This window comes from Hemicordylus capensis, chromosome 1 (assembly GCF_027244095.1).
Source record: "Hemicordylus capensis ecotype Gifberg chromosome 1, rHemCap1.1.pri, whole genome shotgun sequence".
NCBI classification, from domain to species: Eukaryota; Metazoa; Chordata; class Lepidosauria; order Squamata; family Cordylidae; genus Hemicordylus; species Hemicordylus capensis.
This window is the reverse complement of record NC_069657.1, coordinates 332,889,451-332,911,092: the sequence shown is the minus strand read 5'-3', so window position 1 is coordinate 332,911,092 and position 21,642 is coordinate 332,889,451. Positions and strand designations below refer to the sequence as shown.

The window sequence follows — 21,642 nt, the reverse complement described above, 5'->3', positions numbered from 1 at the left end:
TTGTGCGTATCCTCATTTCCACCAACAGCAGCTGCTAACATGGGAAAGGAAAAGGGCTAGGCACAACATGAGGCAGCACATGGTCAGCATTTGTAAATATTATACTAGGATGATGTCATCGGGAGAATTTGGCATGCAGTTGTCAGTGACTTGGCAATCGGAATGTAAAAGCGCATCATAAAGTAAGATGGAAGTTGACTCTCAGTGAAATATTTGACATCTAAGGGGCATGTTCTTTTAGGCCTCAGAAAATGTACGTAAAAATAAAAAGGAACATGGAGGTGCAGTGCCACCATTGAACTGCGGTGGGGGACAAATGTCCATGTCTGCCAGTGTCCAGGGGGCGCCTAGGTGCCCCTTGCCACCCAGCCAGTGAATGAAGTGCTGGGAGAGGGTAACAGGAGTTGCATCTGTGCCCTGAATCCAACCAGGCCCCCTGCGTGGGCATGCTTCTGATGCTGGCATACGAGCATGGATGGCATGGAGTTGGTGGTAGTGTGGCGCTCAATCCCTAGACAGGTAGGTGCTGCAGCCTGGCGAAGGGAGGCTAGTGGCAGTGGTGGGGGGACTGCCACAAAGGCAGGCCTCAGTGGCCTTGGCCCACACTTGAATTATGCCCCAGGGCTGCTGCTTGCCTTCCTGTGCTCCTGGCGATGTGTGTGTGTTTAGTTATGCTTCCCCCCCCCCGGCTGTCTCTTGAGCGAAGTCTACACTTTATGTGGCTTTCTTGCTTTCATTGATTCTGAGGATTATGTCATTCCCATGTCACAGGAACTGAGCTCCCTTAACTGCATGGCAAATACTGGAGCACTATAAATCTGTACCCAGAAAGATTATTCTACTGACTAGACACAATAGTCTCTATTAATCAGTTGAAATAGTGTATGTATGGATGATCACTATTTACACTTATTAAAAAACACTCTGAGGCTACTGAAGCTGGCCTTCCATGACATCTGGTAAAGCACAAAGCAGCATCTGTTGTGAAGTTCTCGAATCTGTAGCCTGCCAAATATGTTGTGCATCTGAGTCTCTTTTTGGACAGTTTTGTCATTCAAAGGAAGAAACTTACACACGTTGCCTTTGGCTTGTAACAAAGAAAACACTTTCCCTCTTGGTAACCTGGTATTAGAAGAACTCTCCTCCCCCTGACAACACCCCTCAAGTCTACACTGCTCAACAGTAGTTTTCTGTCTGAAAATGAGTAGTTTGCTAGTAAACCTGGCTGGAAGGGCAGATGTACTAAAATAATGTTGGTGCTTCATAAATCCTGTGGGATGGTATGAAGTTTCTGATTAGAGGGAAACATTGCAATGTCTTGCGATGGAATTTTTATTTCTTTCCCTTTCTTGCATCTCATAGTTTAGCCGGTGCCCAAAAGCACTAATAGTTTTATTAGGGCCATTCCAGATTATTGATTATTCTGATGTTATGGAGGTGTATTTTATTTATTTATTTATTTCTATACTGTCCTTCCAAAAATGGCTCAGGGCGGATTTCTGTACTGTCCTTCCAAAAATGGCTCAGGGCGGTTTACACAGAGAAATTGTGAATTTATGAAATAAATTGAGTATTTGTTTCTGATTTGTCCTGGGAGGTGTAGACATCATTTCTAAATTATTATTATAAAATCTAGTGCCACAGTTGCTGGGATATGATATTCTCCTGTCCCCTTATTGCCTAACTGCTAAGTTTACTCAAGAGCCTTTGGTGGGGATCTTTGTCAAAAGCTTTTTGGAAATCCAAGCATTCTGTGTCAACTGGATCACCTTTATCCACATGCCTGTTGACACTCTCAAAGAACTCTAAAAGGTTAGTGAGGCAAGCCTTTCCTTTGCAGAAGCCATGCTGGTTCTCCTTCAGCAAGGCCTTTAACAATTTTTTGCTTTCCAGCAATTTACCTGGCACCCAGGACTTCTGCCCATACATGCGACACTCTATGCAATACACTGGGAAGCACCCACTCCTCTGCCAGCATTCTGCCTTCATAACTGGTTTGATTGGCTACTGAGAGTATATAGGGCTTGTTCACTTGAAGCTATATACTGGATGCCGTTGTCAGCTAATTAAAGATTTTAAGCTTGTCCTCCAAGAAAATTACAAAGGTCAGGTAGTACTCACCTTATTCTTGCACTGGGTGTCTCCTCTGTAATTAAGGGGGACCACTTGTGTGCCTCCCCACAGAGTTCCCCACTAATCTCCCACTAAACTACTGCAAAACTCCTTCGATATCTGTTTGCAAACTCCTGGGAGAAAAGTTTCTCCGGTCTAAGCCTTGTATTCAAGATCAACAGGCAAACTTACTCTCCCCTCCCACAAGCTGGAATGTCACTCACCTGGAATGAATCCCCCTCTCAAGCTAACTCCTCTGAAAAACACACAAACACTTCCAGCCAACCAGAAATCAAGCCCTAGAAAATTACCTGCACTAACAAACTTTGCTTTCCTTTCCCTTTTGTTTCCCTGGTGATTTATGTATTCATTCATTTCCTTGCCATGTTTCCTTGCTTAGTATCTTCTTTAGGAGAGAAATATAAGTTTGTTGCCTCCTCTTCCTTCAAGATCAGCAGGCAAGCTGCACCCTGTTTCACACAGCGGCCCACCAAATGCCTCCGGGAAGCCCCCAGGCAAGAGCTGAGGGCATGCCCTCTCTCCTGTTGTTGCTTCCCTGCAACTGGTATTTAGAGGCATCTTGCCTCTGAAGTTGGAGGTGGCCTATAGCCACCAGACTAGTAGCCATTGATAGACTTGTTCTCCATGAATTTATCTAAGCCTTTCTTAAAGCCAGACAGGCTTGGTGGCTGTCACCACATCTTGTGGCAGAGAATTCCATAGGTTAATTATGCATTGTATGAAAAAGTACTTCCTTTTGTCAGTCTTAAATTTCTTGGCAATCAGTTTCATGTGATGACACCTGGTTCTAGTGTTATGTGAGAGGGAGAAAAATTGTTTTCTCCACACCATGCATAATTTTATAGACATAACTTTAATGTCTCCCCTCAATCATCTTTTTTCCAAACTAAAAAGCCCCAGTTGTTGTAGCCTTGCCTCATAAGGAATGTGTTCTAGGCCCCTAGTTATCTTGGTTGCCCTCTTCTGCACCTACTCCAGTTCTACACTGTCCTATAATGTCCTTTTTGAGGTATGGTGACCAGACTGAACACATACTCCAAATGTAGCCACACCATAGATTTGTATAAGGACATTATGATATTAGCAGTTTTATTTCCAATCCCCTTCTTGATTATTCCAAGCATGGAAATGGCCTTTTTCACAGCTGTTGCACATTGAGTCAACACTTTCAACGAGCTATCCACCACAACCCCAAGATTCCTTTCTTGGTCAGTCACCAAAAGTTGCTCAGATCCCAAAAGTTGTGAAGTTGGGGTTTTTTGCTCCAATATGTACATTTGCTAATATTGAACTGCATTTGCCATTTTGATGCTCACGTCCCCATTTTGAGAGTTACTTTTAGAGCTGCTCGCAATCTCTTTTGGATTTCACTACCCTAAATTGTTATCTGCAAATTCGGCCACCTCACGATCAATCACTGCTTATCCCCAACTTCTAGATCATTTATGAATAAATTAAAAAGCACTGGTCCCAGTACAGATCCCTGAGGGACACCACTACTTACTTCCCTCCATTTAGAGAACTGTCCATTTATACTTACCCTCTGTTTCCTGTCCTTTAACAAGTTTCCAATCCACTCATGAACGTGTCCCCTTATCTCATGACTACTAAGTTTTTTCTCAAGAGTCTTGATGTCAACACTCTCAAATAACTCCAAAAGGTTGGTGAAGCAAGATTTACCTATGCAGAAGCCATGCTGTTTCTTCTTCAGCAGGGCCTGTTCTACTATATGCATAACAATTTTATCCTTGGGAATGCTTTCCATCAATTTGCACAGCACAGAAGTTAAGCTAACCAGCTTCTAATTTCCCGGATCCCCTCGGATCCCTTTTTGAATATTGGTGTTATATTGGCTACTTCCCGCTGGTACAGAGCCTGATTGTAAGGATAAGTTGCATATTTTTGCAAGAAGGAATGCAATTCCATGTTTGAGTTCTTTAAGAACTCTCAGGTGGATGCCATCTGGCCCTGGCAATTTGTTAATATTTAATTTTTCCAGGCAGTTTAGAATGTCATCTCTCATCACCTCTATCTGACTCAGTTCTCTCTGTCCCTGAGAAGCTTGTTTCAGATACAGGTATACACTCAGTATCCTCTACTGGGAAGACAGATGGAAAGAATTCATTTATCTTCTCTTCTGCAATCTCCATATCCTCCTTAATAATTCCTTCACTCCATCATCATCATCATCTAATGGACCAACCACATCCCTGGCAGATTTCCCGCTTCTGATGTATTTAAATAAGTTTTTATTATTCCCCTTGATGCTTTTAGCTAAATGTTCTTCAAACTCTCTTTTCGCCACCCTTATTGTCTCCTTGCATTTCTTTTGCCAGAGTTTGTGTTCCTTTCTGTTTTCTACCTTTCAATTTCTGAAGGAAGTCTTCTTCCCCTTTATAGCTTTCTTGGCTTTACTGGTTAGCCATGCCGATATCATCCCAGACTAGTTGGTACCTTTCCTCCTTTTTGGTATACATTCTAACTGGGCTCCTATTATTGTGGTTTTAAATAAACTCCATGCATTCTGGAGCAAAGTGACTCTCCTGATTTTTCCCTTTCAGTTTTCTTTTCATCCTCATTTTAGAGAAGTTTCCTCTTCTGTGTTAGACTTTCTTGGTGATTCTCTCCTCGCATGTTTGCTGAATTTGATCACACTATGGTCACTGTTCCCTAAAATGTTCCATGATACTGACATCTTGCAACAGGCCCGGGGCACCTCAGGATTAAGTCCAAGGTTGCCTTCTCAATCACCCATTATTACAGCTCTGTCACTCTTTGACACCTCCCTGATTTCCTTCTGCAACTCCCAGTAACTGTCATCATTTGGATAAGGAGAAGAATTTCATTTACGATCAATGATCAGATACACAAAAGTCAAAAGCCAACCCCCACCCCCAATACAATACAATGCAATGCACTAGGTACAGCAAATCAAATTAAGCATAATGGTAGCAAGATCAGATTACATCTTGTTGGTGGTCCTTTGTTGTCTGATTTTCATGGCTGTCAAACAAATGTTACCTTTTGTTTATTACCTTTCGGGCAATATCTACACTCTCATAAGAGAGGAGAAAATGTATGTAGTAAGACTTGTCCCTACTTGGCCTATTCAATAACAAGGGTGTAATCAAGCTAGCACGTGAGTCTTTATAGAAGGAGCAGTACAAAAGGACATGTTGTATTCTCAAGCATTCCTGCACCGCAAGGACAGATCCTATTGGCTTGAGGTGCTTTATTATACCTGCCAAAAAGTACTGCCGAGGGGAGCACATCAAATCTGGCTCTGAAGAATTTACGTAACTTGGGAAAGGTAAGTAATGATAAATATTTTGCTGGAGAACTGCTGATATTAACATAATACTCTTGGTTGAGGTCAGAGATCATACTGAGATCCTTTTGGCATTCTACATCCTCTAGTTTGTGCAAATACCCTCTGGGTCTGGACAAGGCCCAAGGACAGCAGGTATTCAGGGGACAGTTCATAGGACAAACATTTCTCCCTAAGTGCCGACTCCCATCCCAATTTATAATTGTCAGCGAGCACCAGAGGGGCCAAACCCACAGGGTACAATTTGAGCTTCAGCCAATAGTTGCCCATCCACTTCCATGCCCTTGCCTCCACTCTTAGAATCCCTGTGTCCAACCTCAAGCTTACATTGGACACGCATCTACGCGCACCAAGAATTGTCCTCAAGAATTTAGTTTGGACAGTTTCCATCTCCTTATGCTTGATGTAAATTCCTAGTTGTGCACCTTACAAAATTTGGGCCAACGACTTGGCCTCAAACAGCTTCCCAAATTCCCCTCCTTTGCCATAGAAGAATCTTAATATAGCTGCGGAACTCCTCTGAACTGACTGCATGGCATTGCTGATGTGGGGCTTCCGAGAGCCCGCAGCACTAAGAACTATCCCCAAATATCTAAAGCTCTGCACCTGTTCGATTTTGTTACCCCCGACTGACCAGTTGAGTGTCTGACGTTCTTTGGTGAACATCAGAACTTTCATTTTCTGGTAATTAATCTCCAGCTGAGGAGGACTTCCTGTGCTGAAACTAAGGCCGGATTTTGCCTGTAAGATTTAAAACTTTGCACCAGATTCTGTCTTGCCAATAGACAATCCTGGTCGAACCAGGTTTAAGACCTGATTGCAATATCGGGTTTCTCCTTCATTTGTTCTTTTGCATAGAATTCTTGCAGCTTGCCTATAAACATATTGTAATTATTAAGAGTAGACTCTGACTCATCTCACATTGTGAGTGCAGTGAAAATTTGAACCACTTCTGGTTGCTTCAGCCAATGTTTGAATGCCACAGCATTCAAGGAGGGCAATAAAGGTAAAGTGTGCTGTCAAGTCAGTATTGACTCCTGGCGATCACAGAGCCCTGTGGTTATCTTCGGTAGAATACAAGAGGGATTTACCATTGCTTCCTCCCACGCAGTATGAGATGATGCCTTTCTGCATCTTCCTGTATCTCTGCTGCCCGATATAGGTGAACTTCCCATAGTCTGGGAAAACATACCAGCGGGGATTCGAACCGGCAACCTCTGGCTTGGTAGTCAAGCCATTTCCCCGCTGCACCATTAGGTGGCTAAGGAAGGCATAGCATGTTCCTATTAACACATTTCCTTTCAGGCCTCGTATTGTCACTCACACTGCTTTTGTGGAGCACTCTGGTCTTCCTAGGTTTTCTGTCTTGTTAGATTCTATCCCTCCTTTTACTCCGCCCCCAATCCGCCCCTCCCTGTCCTTCCTATAGAGTTTATATCCAAGAATAACAGTGTCCCACTGGTTCTCTTTGTTCAACTATGTTTTTGCTATGCCCATTATATCTAGGTTTTCATTAACAACCAAGCACTCCAGCTCGCCCATCATGGCCAGGAGGTTTCTGGAAGTGGCATATAAGCATTTATATGCTGAATCTCTTACCTGGTGTATGCTATCTTTCTTATGGCCATTTGATCTCTTTGACCAGCTAGTACATCCTCCTGTCTGCGCTTTATCTGGTTCTATTCTGTCCCTTTCGGGTTTATCTGAAGCATTTATACCCTCACTTAAGGGATGGCATTTGCAAGATACTGCCCAGCTCCTATTGGCTACCCCCATCACATGGGAAGAGGTCCTAGGGGATCCAACAGGGTGTGTGTGTGTGTTTTGCTGTTTGTCATGTTGGTTCAAGATTGCAGCTACTCAGAGTGTAGGCAACTTCCCTTTGTAATCCATGTGCTGACTGATACAAACCAAATTCATAAAACATGGTTGGGGTCCTAGGTATCATCATGTTCAAAGAAGCAGAAAGTTGGCTCTGCTACTCCTGCTTACAAGAACTACTTGTAGTTTTGTTAGGCCTCAATTTGCATTAATTTCATCAAGCAGATTTTAAAGCAGACTAACAATGAAGTGCATAGAGAAAAAATTGTAATAACCATTACAAATTTTGTAATCACAAGTTCCTTGTCAGATTACAAAATTTGTAAGCTCAAGTCTGGCATAGTAAGTGGAATGGATGTCTGGAAGCTAAAATAAGAAAGGTGACATAGTGAGGCTATTCCCACAATCAGGAGAAATCGGGCTAGGGGAGCCTAGCCCAATTTCTCCTGTTCGTGGGAACCACCGGGCTTGCAGGCGAGCCTGGTGGCCTCCAGGCGGTTAACTAGCCAAAGTAACCCTCCCTTAAACCGGGTTTGCAGAGCAAGCGCTCCGCTAACCCGGTTTTAAAAATCGTGAGTAGCTGCGGTGTGGCTCTGCACCGCGGCTACTCATGAGTAGACTCCCAGTGGGAGGCTGAAAAGCAGCCTCCTGACTCGTGGGTCTCCCCAGGATGCCCTGCGCACTCGCATGCCCCCCGAACTCCCCAGCCCCCACCAGCTCCATCATGGAGCCTGCAGTCATGTGGGTGGTTGATCCAGCCACCCAGGGCTCCCGGCCTGCTTGTCTGCGGGATTGTGAGACACGGCTCAATATCTAGCAAGGACAAAAGAACAGGGGAAGTAGCAATAGCCTCAGTGGGCAAGTCTTGATTGGCAAAATTGGAGTTCTGTATAGGAAAATGAGAAGTAGGACACTTTTGAGAGCTGGTTTTGAAATCTTAAGTATTAGGAGATGGCGGGTCATCTGGACTTGGAGGGGAAAGGGGGAAGAAAAAATGCTAGTGTGAAACTCCCTGTTCTCAATAGACTCTTTGTTCAAAAACATTAGAAGAAAATTGGGAGAAGTATAAGAAGTGAGTAGAAACCTTACTAAATGTGTTGGAACAAACAAGGAGGGTATAAAACCCCAGGGCAATCATTAATTGGGGTCTGCCTTTCATCTGAGCACTGGTTACCCCATGGACCAATAGGGAAGCTGACCCAGCTATGAAGGCACTTAAATGGCCATGGGGCTTTGTCTTATTAGGGAACCTAACTGGGACAGAATGGCTTCTGTTTTCATCTGTATGCGTTTGGCTACTGCTTGGCAATTCATTCATGAAAGCATTTAAAATCTTTGACTGAGAGTTCAGCTCATTGAACGATCTTTGTTCCTTCCTATTAAGAACTCCTTTCGAAATTAAAGTAGAAAAATCTTCCTACAGTTCCCAAGACAGAGGCAAAAACCAATCACCAATCCCATGGTGAAAAATGGCAATGATGCAAGTTGAGGAGTACACAATAATGGAAGGCCAGTATGCAGATCTTAAGTATGGCCACTTTGGGAGTCTTTGGAGAAGTGTGAAACTGCTGAGTCTAATGGCAGAAAGAGCTTCTGTCAAGATGGTTGCATAGTCACAACTGTGGCTGTGATGTTCCAGGGTTTCACTGTGTTGTGAGAATGTCAATAAGAGAGACAGGAACTGCATGAGGTTTACTAAAATGTAGTCAATGGCAGATGATCAGAATAAAATAGCACACACAACTTTCTTTATATTTCTTTCATGACTTTTTTTTTAAAAAGATGAATGCTATCTGACAAGACAGAAAAGAAGAACACAAGATCAGTTATCTATTTGAAGAAACAGGATGTTTCCCAGCCATGTAAATGAGTAAGGAAAAAGGCAAATATTTATCCACTGTTGCCTAACTTCCACTGCAAGATATTAATTGCTTTTGACTAGAGAAAGAGGCCTCTAGATTAGATAATGGGGGATGGGGAGCCATAACAGTAGTTGTGCACCTGACATAGATAGTAGCTCAACCAAAGTGAGGTGCCATCACTAACAATAATTAGAAAAATATTAGCTGTTCTAAAGAAGTAGCTAAGGCAAAGGTGAACTATTGTTCCTGGAATCAGGCTGTGAGTCTTGTAAAAGAGAATGTACATAGATGTTTTTCCATCTTCCTTGAAGTGCTGGACCTCTTCTAAAGAGAGTTCGAACTGCATCAAGAGTTTTTGGAGATCAAACTCCATGGCTTGGGAGTGGAATTTCGCTGGGCATGTGTAGTCATCTGGATTAATTTCTTTTTCTGTGTCAACATCCCGAACGCAAGATTTGTTTCCCTGTACATTTCTTTTTTCTTTTTAGGAAGTATGGCTGTTTCACACAAAACCAGAGACATATTTTATTTGTAGTCGGTATGATTTTGTTAACAACAATAATGGCTACGAAGGCATTTTCCTGTTTGCAGGCCAGTTAGCATTGACCTTCCATAGAGAGTGTAAAGTTAAAACCACAAAAGTGACTATTGAGATTTTGTCTTAGGATTGTAGGAAATAAGTAGAAATGAAAAAGGAACTGCATAGGTGTGAGTAAACAAAAGAAGCTTAGAATATTTACATACCGCTTTTCAACAAAGTTCTCAAAGTGGTTTATATACATAGCAAAGTTATAAGAAAATGGTTCCCTGTCCTCAGAAGGAACCTCACACTCTAAAAATAAGCACAACACAAGGTAGGCACCAACAACAGCCTCTAGAAATATGTTGTGCTGGGGTTGGAGAGAGACAGTTTCTCTCTCCCTGATAAATATAAGAGAACCACCACTTTAGAAAGTGCCTCTTTGCCCAGCTAGCAGTTCCACTCTATTACGCCCTGGTCAGACCTCACTTAGAATACTGGCTGATATCCAGACTAAGCCAGCTTCAGGCCACCAGGAAGACATGTCCGCACTGAGGAAGGCTTCCAGACTACTGCAGCATGGAGCATACAGGGTGGTGGTGGGTGATTTTAATGAACCTCTGCTTTGTGTCACCCAACAGTGTGTTGCTGATGGCTGCATGACCCTCAGGGACATATTTTCAGGTAGCATGGGGTACTTTTGTGGGAAGCTGGGGTTTACGCCCACCATGGGTGCTCTATGCTGCAGGGCGAAGAAAACTCCACAACACAGGTTACGTCATCATGGCACACTGATGCTGGCTTAGTCAGGATGTCGGCCAATGTGTCCGCTTCTGACCATCACATTTTAAGGAGAAAATGGAACGGGTTCAGAGGAGGGCAACAAAGATGGGGAAGGATCTGGAAAATAAGCCCTATGAGGAACAGTTGAAGGAGTTGCGTATGTTTGGCCTGGAGAAGAGAAGGCTAAGGGGAGATGTGAGAGCCCTTCAGTTATTGAAGAAGAAGACTGCCACATAGGAGTGGGAGTGGACTTGCTTTGTTGTTCCTGAAGGCAGACCTAGAACCCCAGGGTTGATATGATGATGAAGCAGATTCAGCCTATACATTGGGGAGGAATTTCCTAACTGTAAGAGCTGTTCTGCTGTGAAACAGTCTGCCTTGTGTAGTGGTGAGCTCTCCTTCACTAGAAGTTTCAAAACACAGACTTGATGGCCATCTGTCATGGATTCTGTAACGTTTTCTGTTGGACCAGAAATCCTACAAATTCCCTTCCAACTCTAAAATTCTATGATTCCATTATAATTATTTAGATTTTAGGTAAATTAGATTTTCCATGCCTGCTATTAGTCATCATGGCCTTAAAACTTGCCACTCCTTTCTCTGGAAGGGTTTTTAACAATGTCATGGCTGGCAGAAGTTCAACAGGTGAGCTTTTCCTGGCATTCAGATGTGATGGTGGAGAGAACTACTCCAGTTAAATTCCTGTTTTACAGGCAATTGAAAGCACAGAAATAAAGGTGGGCTATTTTAGTGGCAACTGAAGGCTGCAGGTTTACTTATGACATCACATCATTTTTGCATGAGCAATATCCCTCAAATACTGATTCCATCTAGCCAGCTGTAATATCTTCTTGTTACAGTAAGGGCGATAGAGCTTTCAGAAGTGATGCTAAGAATGCTTTTTAGTTTGGGACAGTGCCATTTATGAATAATGTTAAATAGAAAAAGAAGAGAGCTGTTTTAAGACCAAATTTGTGAAAAAGGCACTTTGGTCTGTAAACCCGAGTCCAATAAAATCGCGATGAGTTTTGTCATTGTTCAATGAGATGTGGATTGTATCCTTCAGCTACAGCTTGCAAAAGGTTTGCAACTCTGATCCTATGATTATTTGCCTCAGACAAAGATTGTGACCCAGCAATGTGTTTACACTAGATCCATGTGTATTATGTTTACTTTAATAGAACAGTTTCCCCCTTTTAAGCAACTCGCTGGGCTAAAGTTGCTTTTTACAATCCTCTGAATTTGGAAACCACCTGAAGGTTTGGCAGGGAGAAGGGCTGGAGCAAAAGCATCTTGCTAAAAGTCAGTGTACATATATGATCTCTTGTAGGCATATTTAGAAGTGCTCTAATGATAAATATTTGTCTTTCTTTCATCCATTTTTGTAAACATTAATGTTGTTGTGGACTAGGAGATCAGGCTTCAGATTCTTGCTTATTTATAATCTTACTGAGAGGATGTCGGGAGGACAGCTGGATTTGTGGTAGCAAGTATGAATTGTCCCTTTTGCGAAGCAGGGTCTGGCCTGGTTGCATTAAATGGGAGACTACATATGTGAGCACTAAAAGATGTCTCCCTTAGGGGATGGGGCCACTCTGGAAAGAGCACCTGCATGCTTGCATGCAGAAGGTCCTAAGTTCCCTCCCTGGCATCTCCAAGATAGGGCTGAGAGAGACTCTTGCCTGCGATCTTGGAGAAGCCGCTGCCAGTCTGTGTAGACCAGGGATTCTCAATGTTGGGTCTCCAGATGTTGTTGGACTTCAACTCCCATAATCCCCAACCAAAGGCCACCGTGGCTGGGGATTATGGGAATTGAAGTCCAATAACATCTGGGGACCCAATGTTGAGAATCCCTGGTGTAGACAAAACTGAGCTAGATGGACCAATGGTCTGACTCGGTATATATGGCAGCTTCCTATGTTCCTATGAGGTCAACAACTTTAAGCCTCAATTATTATTCTTTGAAATGGGAGTAATAATAACTGTGGCCTCTTGTGTGTTTAAAGTTGTCTTGAGCACACAGATATTAAGTTTCTTTGAAATAAATGGGATTTTCTCCTAAGTAAACATGCAAATACATTCAGGGTATCGTGTGGAATTTAAATGGTGAATATAATGATAATGAATGGCTCTCTTTTCCTTTTCAGATATCAGGCATGGGTTTATTTTGCATCTGTCTTTCAATCGATTTCTTGTGGCATCCATTATTTGGCTTCTGTCTTCTTAGCTGTTACGCCAAAATTTGTATGTCGCGTCTCTGGGAATGTGAGTAGTGTTCTGATTGACAATTCATCTAGTTCAAGCATAGAAGATGCGTGGACACTCTGGACATCAACACAAAACTACATCTTGGTCCAGCTGGAGGATGGAGATGTTTGGGAACTTAATCAGTGCAGCCGGTTCAGACGAGAGGACGCTTTGAATTTTACTTATGAGTACAGTGGCAACAAGACTGAGTTCTCGTGTACTGACGGATTCATCTATGACCGGACAAAATGGCAGAGCACCATTGTTACAGAGTGGGACTTGGTCTGTCAGAGGGCATGGCTTGCCAAACTAACACAGCCCACGTTCATGCTTGGAGTCCTCTTGGGAGCTGTGATTTTTGGAGATATTGCTGACAGGTACAGTACTGAATTTGCCAAAGCTGGTTTGGAGGCCTGGGTTCAAATCCCCATCACTCATGCAAATTGCTTACTGGATGGTCTTAGGAATGGATAATCTCACATGTGCTTTCTGGAGCTCTACCCATGCGCTGTCACCTAGCTCCTGATCCAGGGGCTCGTGGGTCAACTTGCTTCTCCTTATGTACCTGTCTTGTCATATATTCTTCAGTGAGCCCTTGCCCTCAGATTTTCATTCATGCTGCAGTTTTGACTTGGCTCGCTGGCCAGCCAGTATGTTTGGTTGCCACCTGGCCTCTTTATTCTCCTAAGCTCTCATGCACACATGCAGATGTTTGGAATCCAAGTGGTTCTTCTCATTTGCACTGGGATATGGAGTTGGTTACGAAAGAGTGGGAGCCCTCTCCTGCTGCTCAGAAAGGATAGGATTCCTGCTATTTCTTACCTTCTCAAAAATGGCAGTGGAAATGAGACCTCTGGTGAGGAGAGCTGTGCGATGCTTAGTGTCCCACTCACCAGAGGAAAGCTGGCAAGTGGATTTGTGGATGCCTGCAGTTCACCTGTCAGTGCCTCACACTTGGGACAATTTAGACATGATACCAGATAGGCAAGGAGAACTTAGCATGTGGCAGTGCACCTGTATGATTTCTCATTTCAGCCAGGCTCTCGGGCACTATGACTACCATAACAACAAACCAGCACAGTGCCCACCTGGAACAGGCCATCTTTTTCAACCCCCACCCCCAGGACATAGCTGCTCATCCATGGAACAAGCCACAGAGTCTGAATCGCAGGATGTCCTAACTGGATAGCTGGTGCATTATCATTCTTCCTAAGACTCGTACCTCTCATACATGTGTGCGCCTAGTTCGCAGGTCAAGGAAGGGACACCAGATCAAATTTTGGGGTATTATGCTTTGAAATTAGGGGATTTACTCAGAATCTAGGGGAACCATTCACTTTTGCAGTCAACTCGAATCAGCTTGGGAAGCAGGCAGCTGTTCATCCAGTAAAGCAGGCCCAGATTAGCCAATGCCAAAAGAACAGGATGCATAACCTTTGGATAGTGAAACATCCCATGAAGTACCCCAAGGGGCATACAGTCAGGACTTTTCAAAAGAAATAAATACTTCTTATTAGATGAGAAAACATAGGTGTTCAATACTGGCTGCTAGAGTGGTTGGAACAGAGTGAATCTGAAGGCTGTTTCAATTAGGAGAGCGGGAGTGAGAGATGACTAAAGTCAAGCTTATGTGAGGAAAGTGTCAGTGAATTTGAAAAGAGAGAGAAAGGAGGGAAGCAGAAGAGAAAGAGTTAATACCTATCCTGTTTGCTGAGATGAGAAGAAAACCCTCAACAGGGAAGAGGTGAATCTCAGGCTGAGAAATGAGCTTCTAAGCCACAGTAAGGCCGTCACTATGCTGGATTGACTTTCATGGCTACTGGGGTGGCACCTAATCTAAGGAGGTCCAACAGTGTCTTAGTGCTTGGGAGGTGGCAGGATTCCAAGCAGGGTCTGTTCAGTGCATTTACAATGGAGTGGATGTTTTTTGAGCCAGAGGATTAGAATGCTGGCCTAGAGCATCTCCGCTCTGCTACCTTTGGTCCACTTCATTCTGTTCCCTTTGCCTGCCTCACCTTTTCACAGAGTGGGAGTGGAGGAGGAAGGGCATTGTGGAGTGACCCTTTGCCGAGCTGTATGGCACCTTTCAGCAAAGAACTGTTCACGTGGTGATGGGTGGCAGAGAGAGGCAGGTGAGGTGGTAGGGGGCATTTTCCCACCCCAGTGGCACCCCAAAAGTTTGCCTTCCAGGTGGCCTCCTCACCTCATGGAAGAACTGACCCTGAGGGAAAATTGAAAAACAATACAAGTCTGTTGACGTTTTAGACATTCATGCTTGTTAAAAACTTTTTTTTTTGCCAGAGGTACGCAGTTCACATTACACTGAGGACCTTGTATGTTTTTATTAACTTGGGAGGCCCATATTAGCCTTGGAAAAGCAGGTTGGTAATCTTTAAGCCAATCTCTTCTTCTTAACCCATGTTGGTGTAGCTGTTCCACAAACATGACTACCTCACTGCTCCTTTCTGACTCCAGATGATTTCTATTAAAAGCTGTCACCCCATATTTATACTTTATACCCACTTAGTGCTTTCTTCCCTCTGCATGCCTGTGCCTGCTGCCCTCATTTCTCTCTTTCCACGACCCCTTGGGCCTCTCTGCATCTTCACCTCTGTTTCCTTCTATTTTGTGTCTTGCACTCCTGCTCTCACACCTCTTCACATGCTCTGTTACCCTGCTGCTGTTCCTCCAATTGCCTTATTTGCTCTGTTTCTATTCCACTACCCCACCTTCTGGTTCTGCTCACTGAGTTCAGCAGTAAAAGTGTAGATGGCTTTTGCTGTCCCAACAAACCAAACACCAAGAGAATCTCAGATGTAAGTGGGGTGCAGTATATGGCTGAATAGCTGCCATAGGCTGGAAAAATGGGCACTAACTTCACCATGCACCTCTGCACTCTAGGAGAGGAGGTGCAACACACCATATTTACTTTATTTATTAATGTTTCTCCTGCCCTTCTAAGGAACTCGGGGTGGTCTATTTGGCTGCCTCCTCGGGGTGGTCTATTTGGTTGCCTCCTACTTTATCTTCACAACAGCTAGACTGAGAGAAAGTGATTGGCCCCAGATCACCGAGTGAGTTTCAACATACATGAGTAGGGATTTTGGTGTCTCAAGTCCTAGTCTGACACTTTGAACCATTGTACCACCCTGGCTGTCAATATGGGTCTGTTCTAGGCTTTGAGACTGACCCACTGTCACTAAGCTAAAACCATTACCTAAACTTTTCTTTCTTTACTTCAACAGAACAATGAAAATTAGATTGCTCAGCTTCACTTTTTATAGCCTCCTTATTAGCCAGATGCTCAAAAATTTTCCATTCCAAATTGTCTAAGGCAATGAATAAAAATAATCTTACTCAATTTAAGAATTTTTAGAAAAAAACAAGAAGGCAGGCGATCACTTCTCATCATTCTAAAGCCTTACAAAACCTGGTGTTTAAATAACTTGCTAGAATTGACCATGGAATTAATAGTTAATAATACAGAGGTGTGTTATTAATCCTTCACTATTTTGAATTCAAAAGCTATTAACTATTGCATTGGGAAAGGATTAGTGAAGAGGAGTCTGTATTACTTTATTCTGAATATGGTCAATAGTGCATTAAATATCTATATTTTATCTTTAAGTCCTAGGAAATAATTAAGAAATATAGTATCCACATGTTGCTGATGAGGAAGAGAAGGGTATGTTTGGGGGCAATAAAAGAGACATTCCCCATATGTTTGTTGTTAGTCAAGATAGTCCATATGTCATCTCTGTTTTACAGACCACTATCATGAAGCACAGTAAAGGGTTGCTCCATTAGTATATTGTTATCTCTGCCAGAAATTCATTGTTTTCTTTTCCATTTAGCTTTTGGTCTTTGCCCCTTCTGTTGTTTGTGTACAGCATGTTCTGCTCATTTAGCAGATCTCTTTTCCCCCTGAGATTAAAAACTGATGGGCCTCTTTAGTCCCATCTGAAGAATATAGATCTTCTTGAATTAATCAAAAAATGTCAGTTTTTATTATGTAGCTAGCCTATCCCATGAACTCGGGACAGGTAATACTATTGTGCGTATTTGCCTTTAGCCATATTTTTTGCCAAAGGCAAAAAAATTTAAGCTCTAAGACTTGTGGGAGTTTTGAAGCAAGGACTATCACTGAAATCAATGAGACACCAAAATACTTCAAATTGACTACAGTCAGGACAAAAGGGTTTTTTTAATGCAAGCAGTCTTAATTACCTTTCCATTGAGTACGGCAGGCTACATAGAACAATACAAAAACAATTAAATGACTTTTAACAACCCCCTCCCATTAATAATACTTACTCTTAAGTAGATATTTCTATGATCAAGCTGCAAGAGAAAGGGGACCAGGAGGGGTACCTCCTTCCACTTTGTAGATTTACTCCATCACACAGAGAATGTCATGATTGAATAACCGTTTGAACCTAGGTCTTCCTGTCTGCTGACACAGAGATTCCCAGTCTTGGGTCCCCAGAGTTGCTGTTGACTATTCCATCGTGACTGGGAATGATGGCAGTTGTAATCCGGTAACATATAGGGGCCCAAGGCTGAGAACCCCCTGTGCTAGACCACGCTGGACTAGGACCAGGAAGACCCGAGTTCAAATCTCCATTCAGCCATGAGACTTGCTGGGTGATTCTGGGCACTTCTCTCTCAGCCTAACCTACTTCACAGGGTTGTTGTGAGGAGAAACTTAAGTATATAGTACACCACTCTGGGCTCCTTGGAGGAAGAGCGGGATATAAAATGTTGAATGAATGAATGAATGGCAGTTATATGCCTCAAGATATTCCAAGGTGATGTGAGCAATATGATTAGAACACTGCATGGTAATTCTAGTGACAGCTGCTGCGTTCTTAGTGGAACTCGTGTTAGACCCCTTGTGCAGGAGAGAAACCCTTGAAGCCCAATGTTATGAGCTGCAGTTTCAGTGCAATATGTTACAGGAATCAGGTCGTAAATAATGAATATTAGTAACTTTAGGGAATGGTGGAGGATAAGCTAAAAATAAGAGATAATTTATAGGGAGAGAGAGAATAAAAGTGGCTGAGAAACCCCGGCCCTTCACATTTGCTTGCCCCATTGCAAGCACACAGATCTGTCCTTGGGCCCTTATTTTCACTCCAGCATAGAACCTTTTTTGGACAAGTTTTTCCCACTTCTGCATCTCCTCCATCACGTACTGGATTTTCAAAGGGGCAGATGGCGGGAGCAGGGAGGTTTAAAAAGAGAGAAAAAATAGCAAAATAATGTAGATTCCTCAAACAGTCGGTGGTCTTGGTCTTGTGGTTCTCACTTTCCGGCTTCTCAAAGGCCTGCTGATTCTGGAGCTGACCTCCATGGAGAGAAGGAGCATGCCTACAGCTGGAAGAGCAGCTGTGATCATAAGGAGCTATAACAAAGCAAACATCTTATGTAATCTTGTTTCCATGCTGGGGTACTTTTTGCAAGAGCCCATGTCTCTATGTGTATGGGTATCTTTTGCAATGATAAAAACACTACCTTGGGAAAAGAAGCAACATCCAAAAGCCTTTGGCCCAGTGTCCTGGGACTGGGCCAAAGGAACATACACACAGCAGTGAGCTGGCTTGCTCTGCTGGGTGCACATGTCTGCAAAGGCTGCCTGTGGCTCAGCACATTTGCAGGGGGCATTGGTGCTGCCAAAGCTGGCAGTAATCATCAGCTGTTGGGGAAGGAGGGGGCTACGAGGCCTGAATTCAGTCCCTACCCCCTGCAACTCCAAACATGGGGTTGGCATTGACAGGGCTGACATTGCCAGCCATCTGCCCTGCATCATCCATGCAGCAGTTAGGACCATGTGGTCAAACATCCAGCTGTGGGAACCACATGCTTGGAACCTGCTGGCAGGTACCATTCCTGATGCAGTAGGGGAAACCATACATAGAAGCCCTTACTGGATCAGAGCAAAAGTATGGATGCTACCAAAGAAGTAAAGTGCATGTTAGGAAGTAAAGGGCTAGATGGGTTCATATTGTTCATTTGACTCTGGGCAGTTGTAAATGTAATAACTCTTTAAACCGGACTCTACCCAAACCCATAGGAACTGGCATATAGTGATATGTTCCCTCTACTATTACAATTGCACCTTCTATTGTGCACAGCCATATTTTGGAGGGAAACTTTATTCACTGCTGCATTGCTTTATAAATAAAATGCTAAACATTTTCTAATAAAAGTCAATCTGATGCCCGTAAAAAGTACAAAGGGATCATTATATTGATAGATCTATGCTCTGCAATAGAACAAATATATAGAGCTTATTGCAAAATAGAGGTAGTTCCTTTTGTTTAAAAAGGTGTATAGAAGTATTTGTTCTTTCCTGGAAGTGTAGAAATAGCAAGTATAAAATCTGGGACCTTTGCAGTAAAGTATAGCTGTAACTTCATTGTTGCTCTTTGATTCAGGTAATGCGGGTTCCTCCAAGCTGAAAATGCTTTTCTAATGCTGTGCTTGCATGCAGTATTGATTGTTATGGTTGTCTTGTTATTGGACTTTGCAGAATGGGGAGGCGGCTGGTCCTGTGGTTCACAAGCATTGGACAGTTTATTTTTGGCGTTGCAGTGGCATTCACATTTAACTACTATAGTTTTGTGATTGTCCGCTTCCTCCTTGCAATGGTAAGAATACCCATTTATTCTATTTTTAATTTTAAAAACAGCATTATTATGTTAAAAGATCCTTGTTGTTAACCTGCCAGAAGTGCCCTGTTACTGCATTTGCAAAACCAGTTAAGCTAGAATACCTGGATTTAAATTAAATGTGTTTCAATGGGATTGAAATGGGTCAAAGATGAATTCAACCCAAATGCTTAATCTTAAGATCACAATCCAGTGATTTCATGGTGCACACACAGGAGCATCCGTCACTTATTTTGAAGCTGAGGAATATTGCTTATCCTTATTACAGAAGCTGACTTTAATTACTATATAAGAGCTTTTTTCAATGACCTTCTTTAATGCGCTGAATAATGCTTTAAACTGATTTCAGTAAGAAGGTCAAGCATGTGCATCAGTGTTTTGTTGTTGTGATGCTTGTATTCCATATATCCTCCAGGGGTTCAGGGCAGCCAAGATGGGACTGTAGTAATTTTTGAAAAATATTTTTTTCTGCACAACAACTTCATGAGGAAAGGTAGGGTGACAGAGATGACTGACAAATCCCAGGTTACCCAGTGAGTTTCGTGACTGAGAGGAGATTTGAATCAGGGTAGCTTGATTGTAACTGATATTTAACCAGGGTAGCTCAATTGTAACTGATATTTGTATACGTCACTCTTGCTTCACTTGTTCTTAGATCACCATTTCCCTCGTTATCACAGATCATGGACTCCTTGAAACTTTGATCAGCTACAAGCCTTGAAATAAAGGCCACCTATTTCTATTCTTGTTTTACAAAGAGAGTAGTCTGAAGCCCTTTTCTTTCTGTTTTTCCTCCCAGGTTTCAAGTGGCTATCTGGTTGTAGTGTTTGTTTATGTGACTGAATATATTGGCATAAAGGCTCGCACGTGGGCATCTATGCACGTCCATGCATTTTTTGCAGTGGGGATTATGGTTGTGGCCCTGGTAGGCTACTTGGCAGAGACCTGGTGGGTCTACCAGATATGCCTTTCCATAACAACTCTCCCCTTTGTCTTGTGCTGCTGGATGCTCCCAGAGACACCCTTCTGGCTGCTCACGGAGGGAAGATATGAAGAAGCACAAAAAGTAATTAATGTAATGGCAAGATGGAATAATGTAAGCACTCCTTGTAAAATTTCTGAACTCTGTTCAGTCCAAGATGATCTAGTCAATAGCAGATCGGGTGATAACGACCATTCTTCCATGAAGAAGCACAGCATCTTAGATCTGTTTCGTAACTGGCGAATTGCAAGAAGGACCATTACTGTCTGGCTGGTTTGGTTCACTGGGAGTTTAGGATATTATGTATTCTCCCTCAGTTCCGTGAACCTTGGAGGCAATGAATATTTAAATCTGTTTCTCATAGGTAAATATTGTTTGATGTAATTTATTATACTTGCAACAGAAATACAAACATATATTTTATAAATATCTAATGATGACCGCCATCACCAGTTACTTCCATATGCAGGCCCTGTTAATCCATGCAGACCGCACATATGAATGGGCCCTTGTTTGGGGCTGGTTTGCACAGTTGCCTTTCAGCAATCCTGCCCACACAATTGGTATCAGGCCACAGTATCTCTGCTACTGTGCAGACGAACTAATGTGTAACAAAGATACAGTGTGCATATGTACATCTGTGTATTTGTATGCCCCATCCCCCAAACCATTTCCAACATAAGGGGTCAAAAGATTGAGGGAATCAAGTGTATGTGCATATACCCTATCCCATTTGTTGGGTCACACACACAGTGGATGGGACAAGCCCACTGTACATGCCGGATTTCCAGATGGTAAATGTGTGAATTGTGTGGCCTTTCTTTTGTGCTGTGCAATAGAATCATAAGAGTTGAAAAGGTCTGGTACATAGGTGATCTAGTCCAATTCCCAGTTTGACGCAGGAAATCCAGACTAGAGCACCCCCAACAGAGGGCTGCCCAGCTGCTGCTTCAGGATATCAAGTGAGGGAGAGCCCGCCCACCTCCTAAGTAACTGGTTCCATTGTTGAACTGTTGACCATTGGGAAATTCCTGCTAATATTCCTCAGAAATCTATCCTCTTGTAACTTAACCTCACTAGTTCTTGTCCTTTCCTCTGGAGCAAGAGAGAACAAGTCTTTTCCCCTTCTATGTATCACCACTTCAGAGGTTTGAAGAGTGCTGTTTTGTCTTCCTGCAGTTATTTCTTCTTCAGGCAAAACGTGCCCAGTTCCTTCAACCTTTCCTTATAGATTCGCTTTTGAGACTCCTGATCATCTCTGTTGCTAGAGGTGTGGCTAGTGTGGAATAAGGTGG

The 21,642-nt window shown here is 43.0% G+C and overlaps 1 protein-coding gene across 3 annotated transcripts in view; it reads left to right on the top strand.

The window, feature by feature from the left end:
- SLC22A16 (solute carrier family 22 member 16) overlaps window positions 1-21,642 on the top strand; it is a 97,028-nt gene that overhangs the window by 61,083 nt on the left and 14,303 nt on the right. For all 3 annotated transcript variants that reach the window (XM_053303143.1, XM_053302979.1, XM_053303056.1), the window contains exons 2-4: window positions 12,595-13,071; window positions 19,227-19,344; window positions 20,165-20,711. In XM_053303143.1, the coding sequence (XP_053159118.1) occupies window positions 12,595-13,071; window positions 19,227-19,344; window positions 20,165-20,711 (1,142 nt within the window). The remainder of the gene's footprint in view (window positions 1-12,594; window positions 13,072-19,226; window positions 19,345-20,164; window positions 20,712-21,642) is intronic.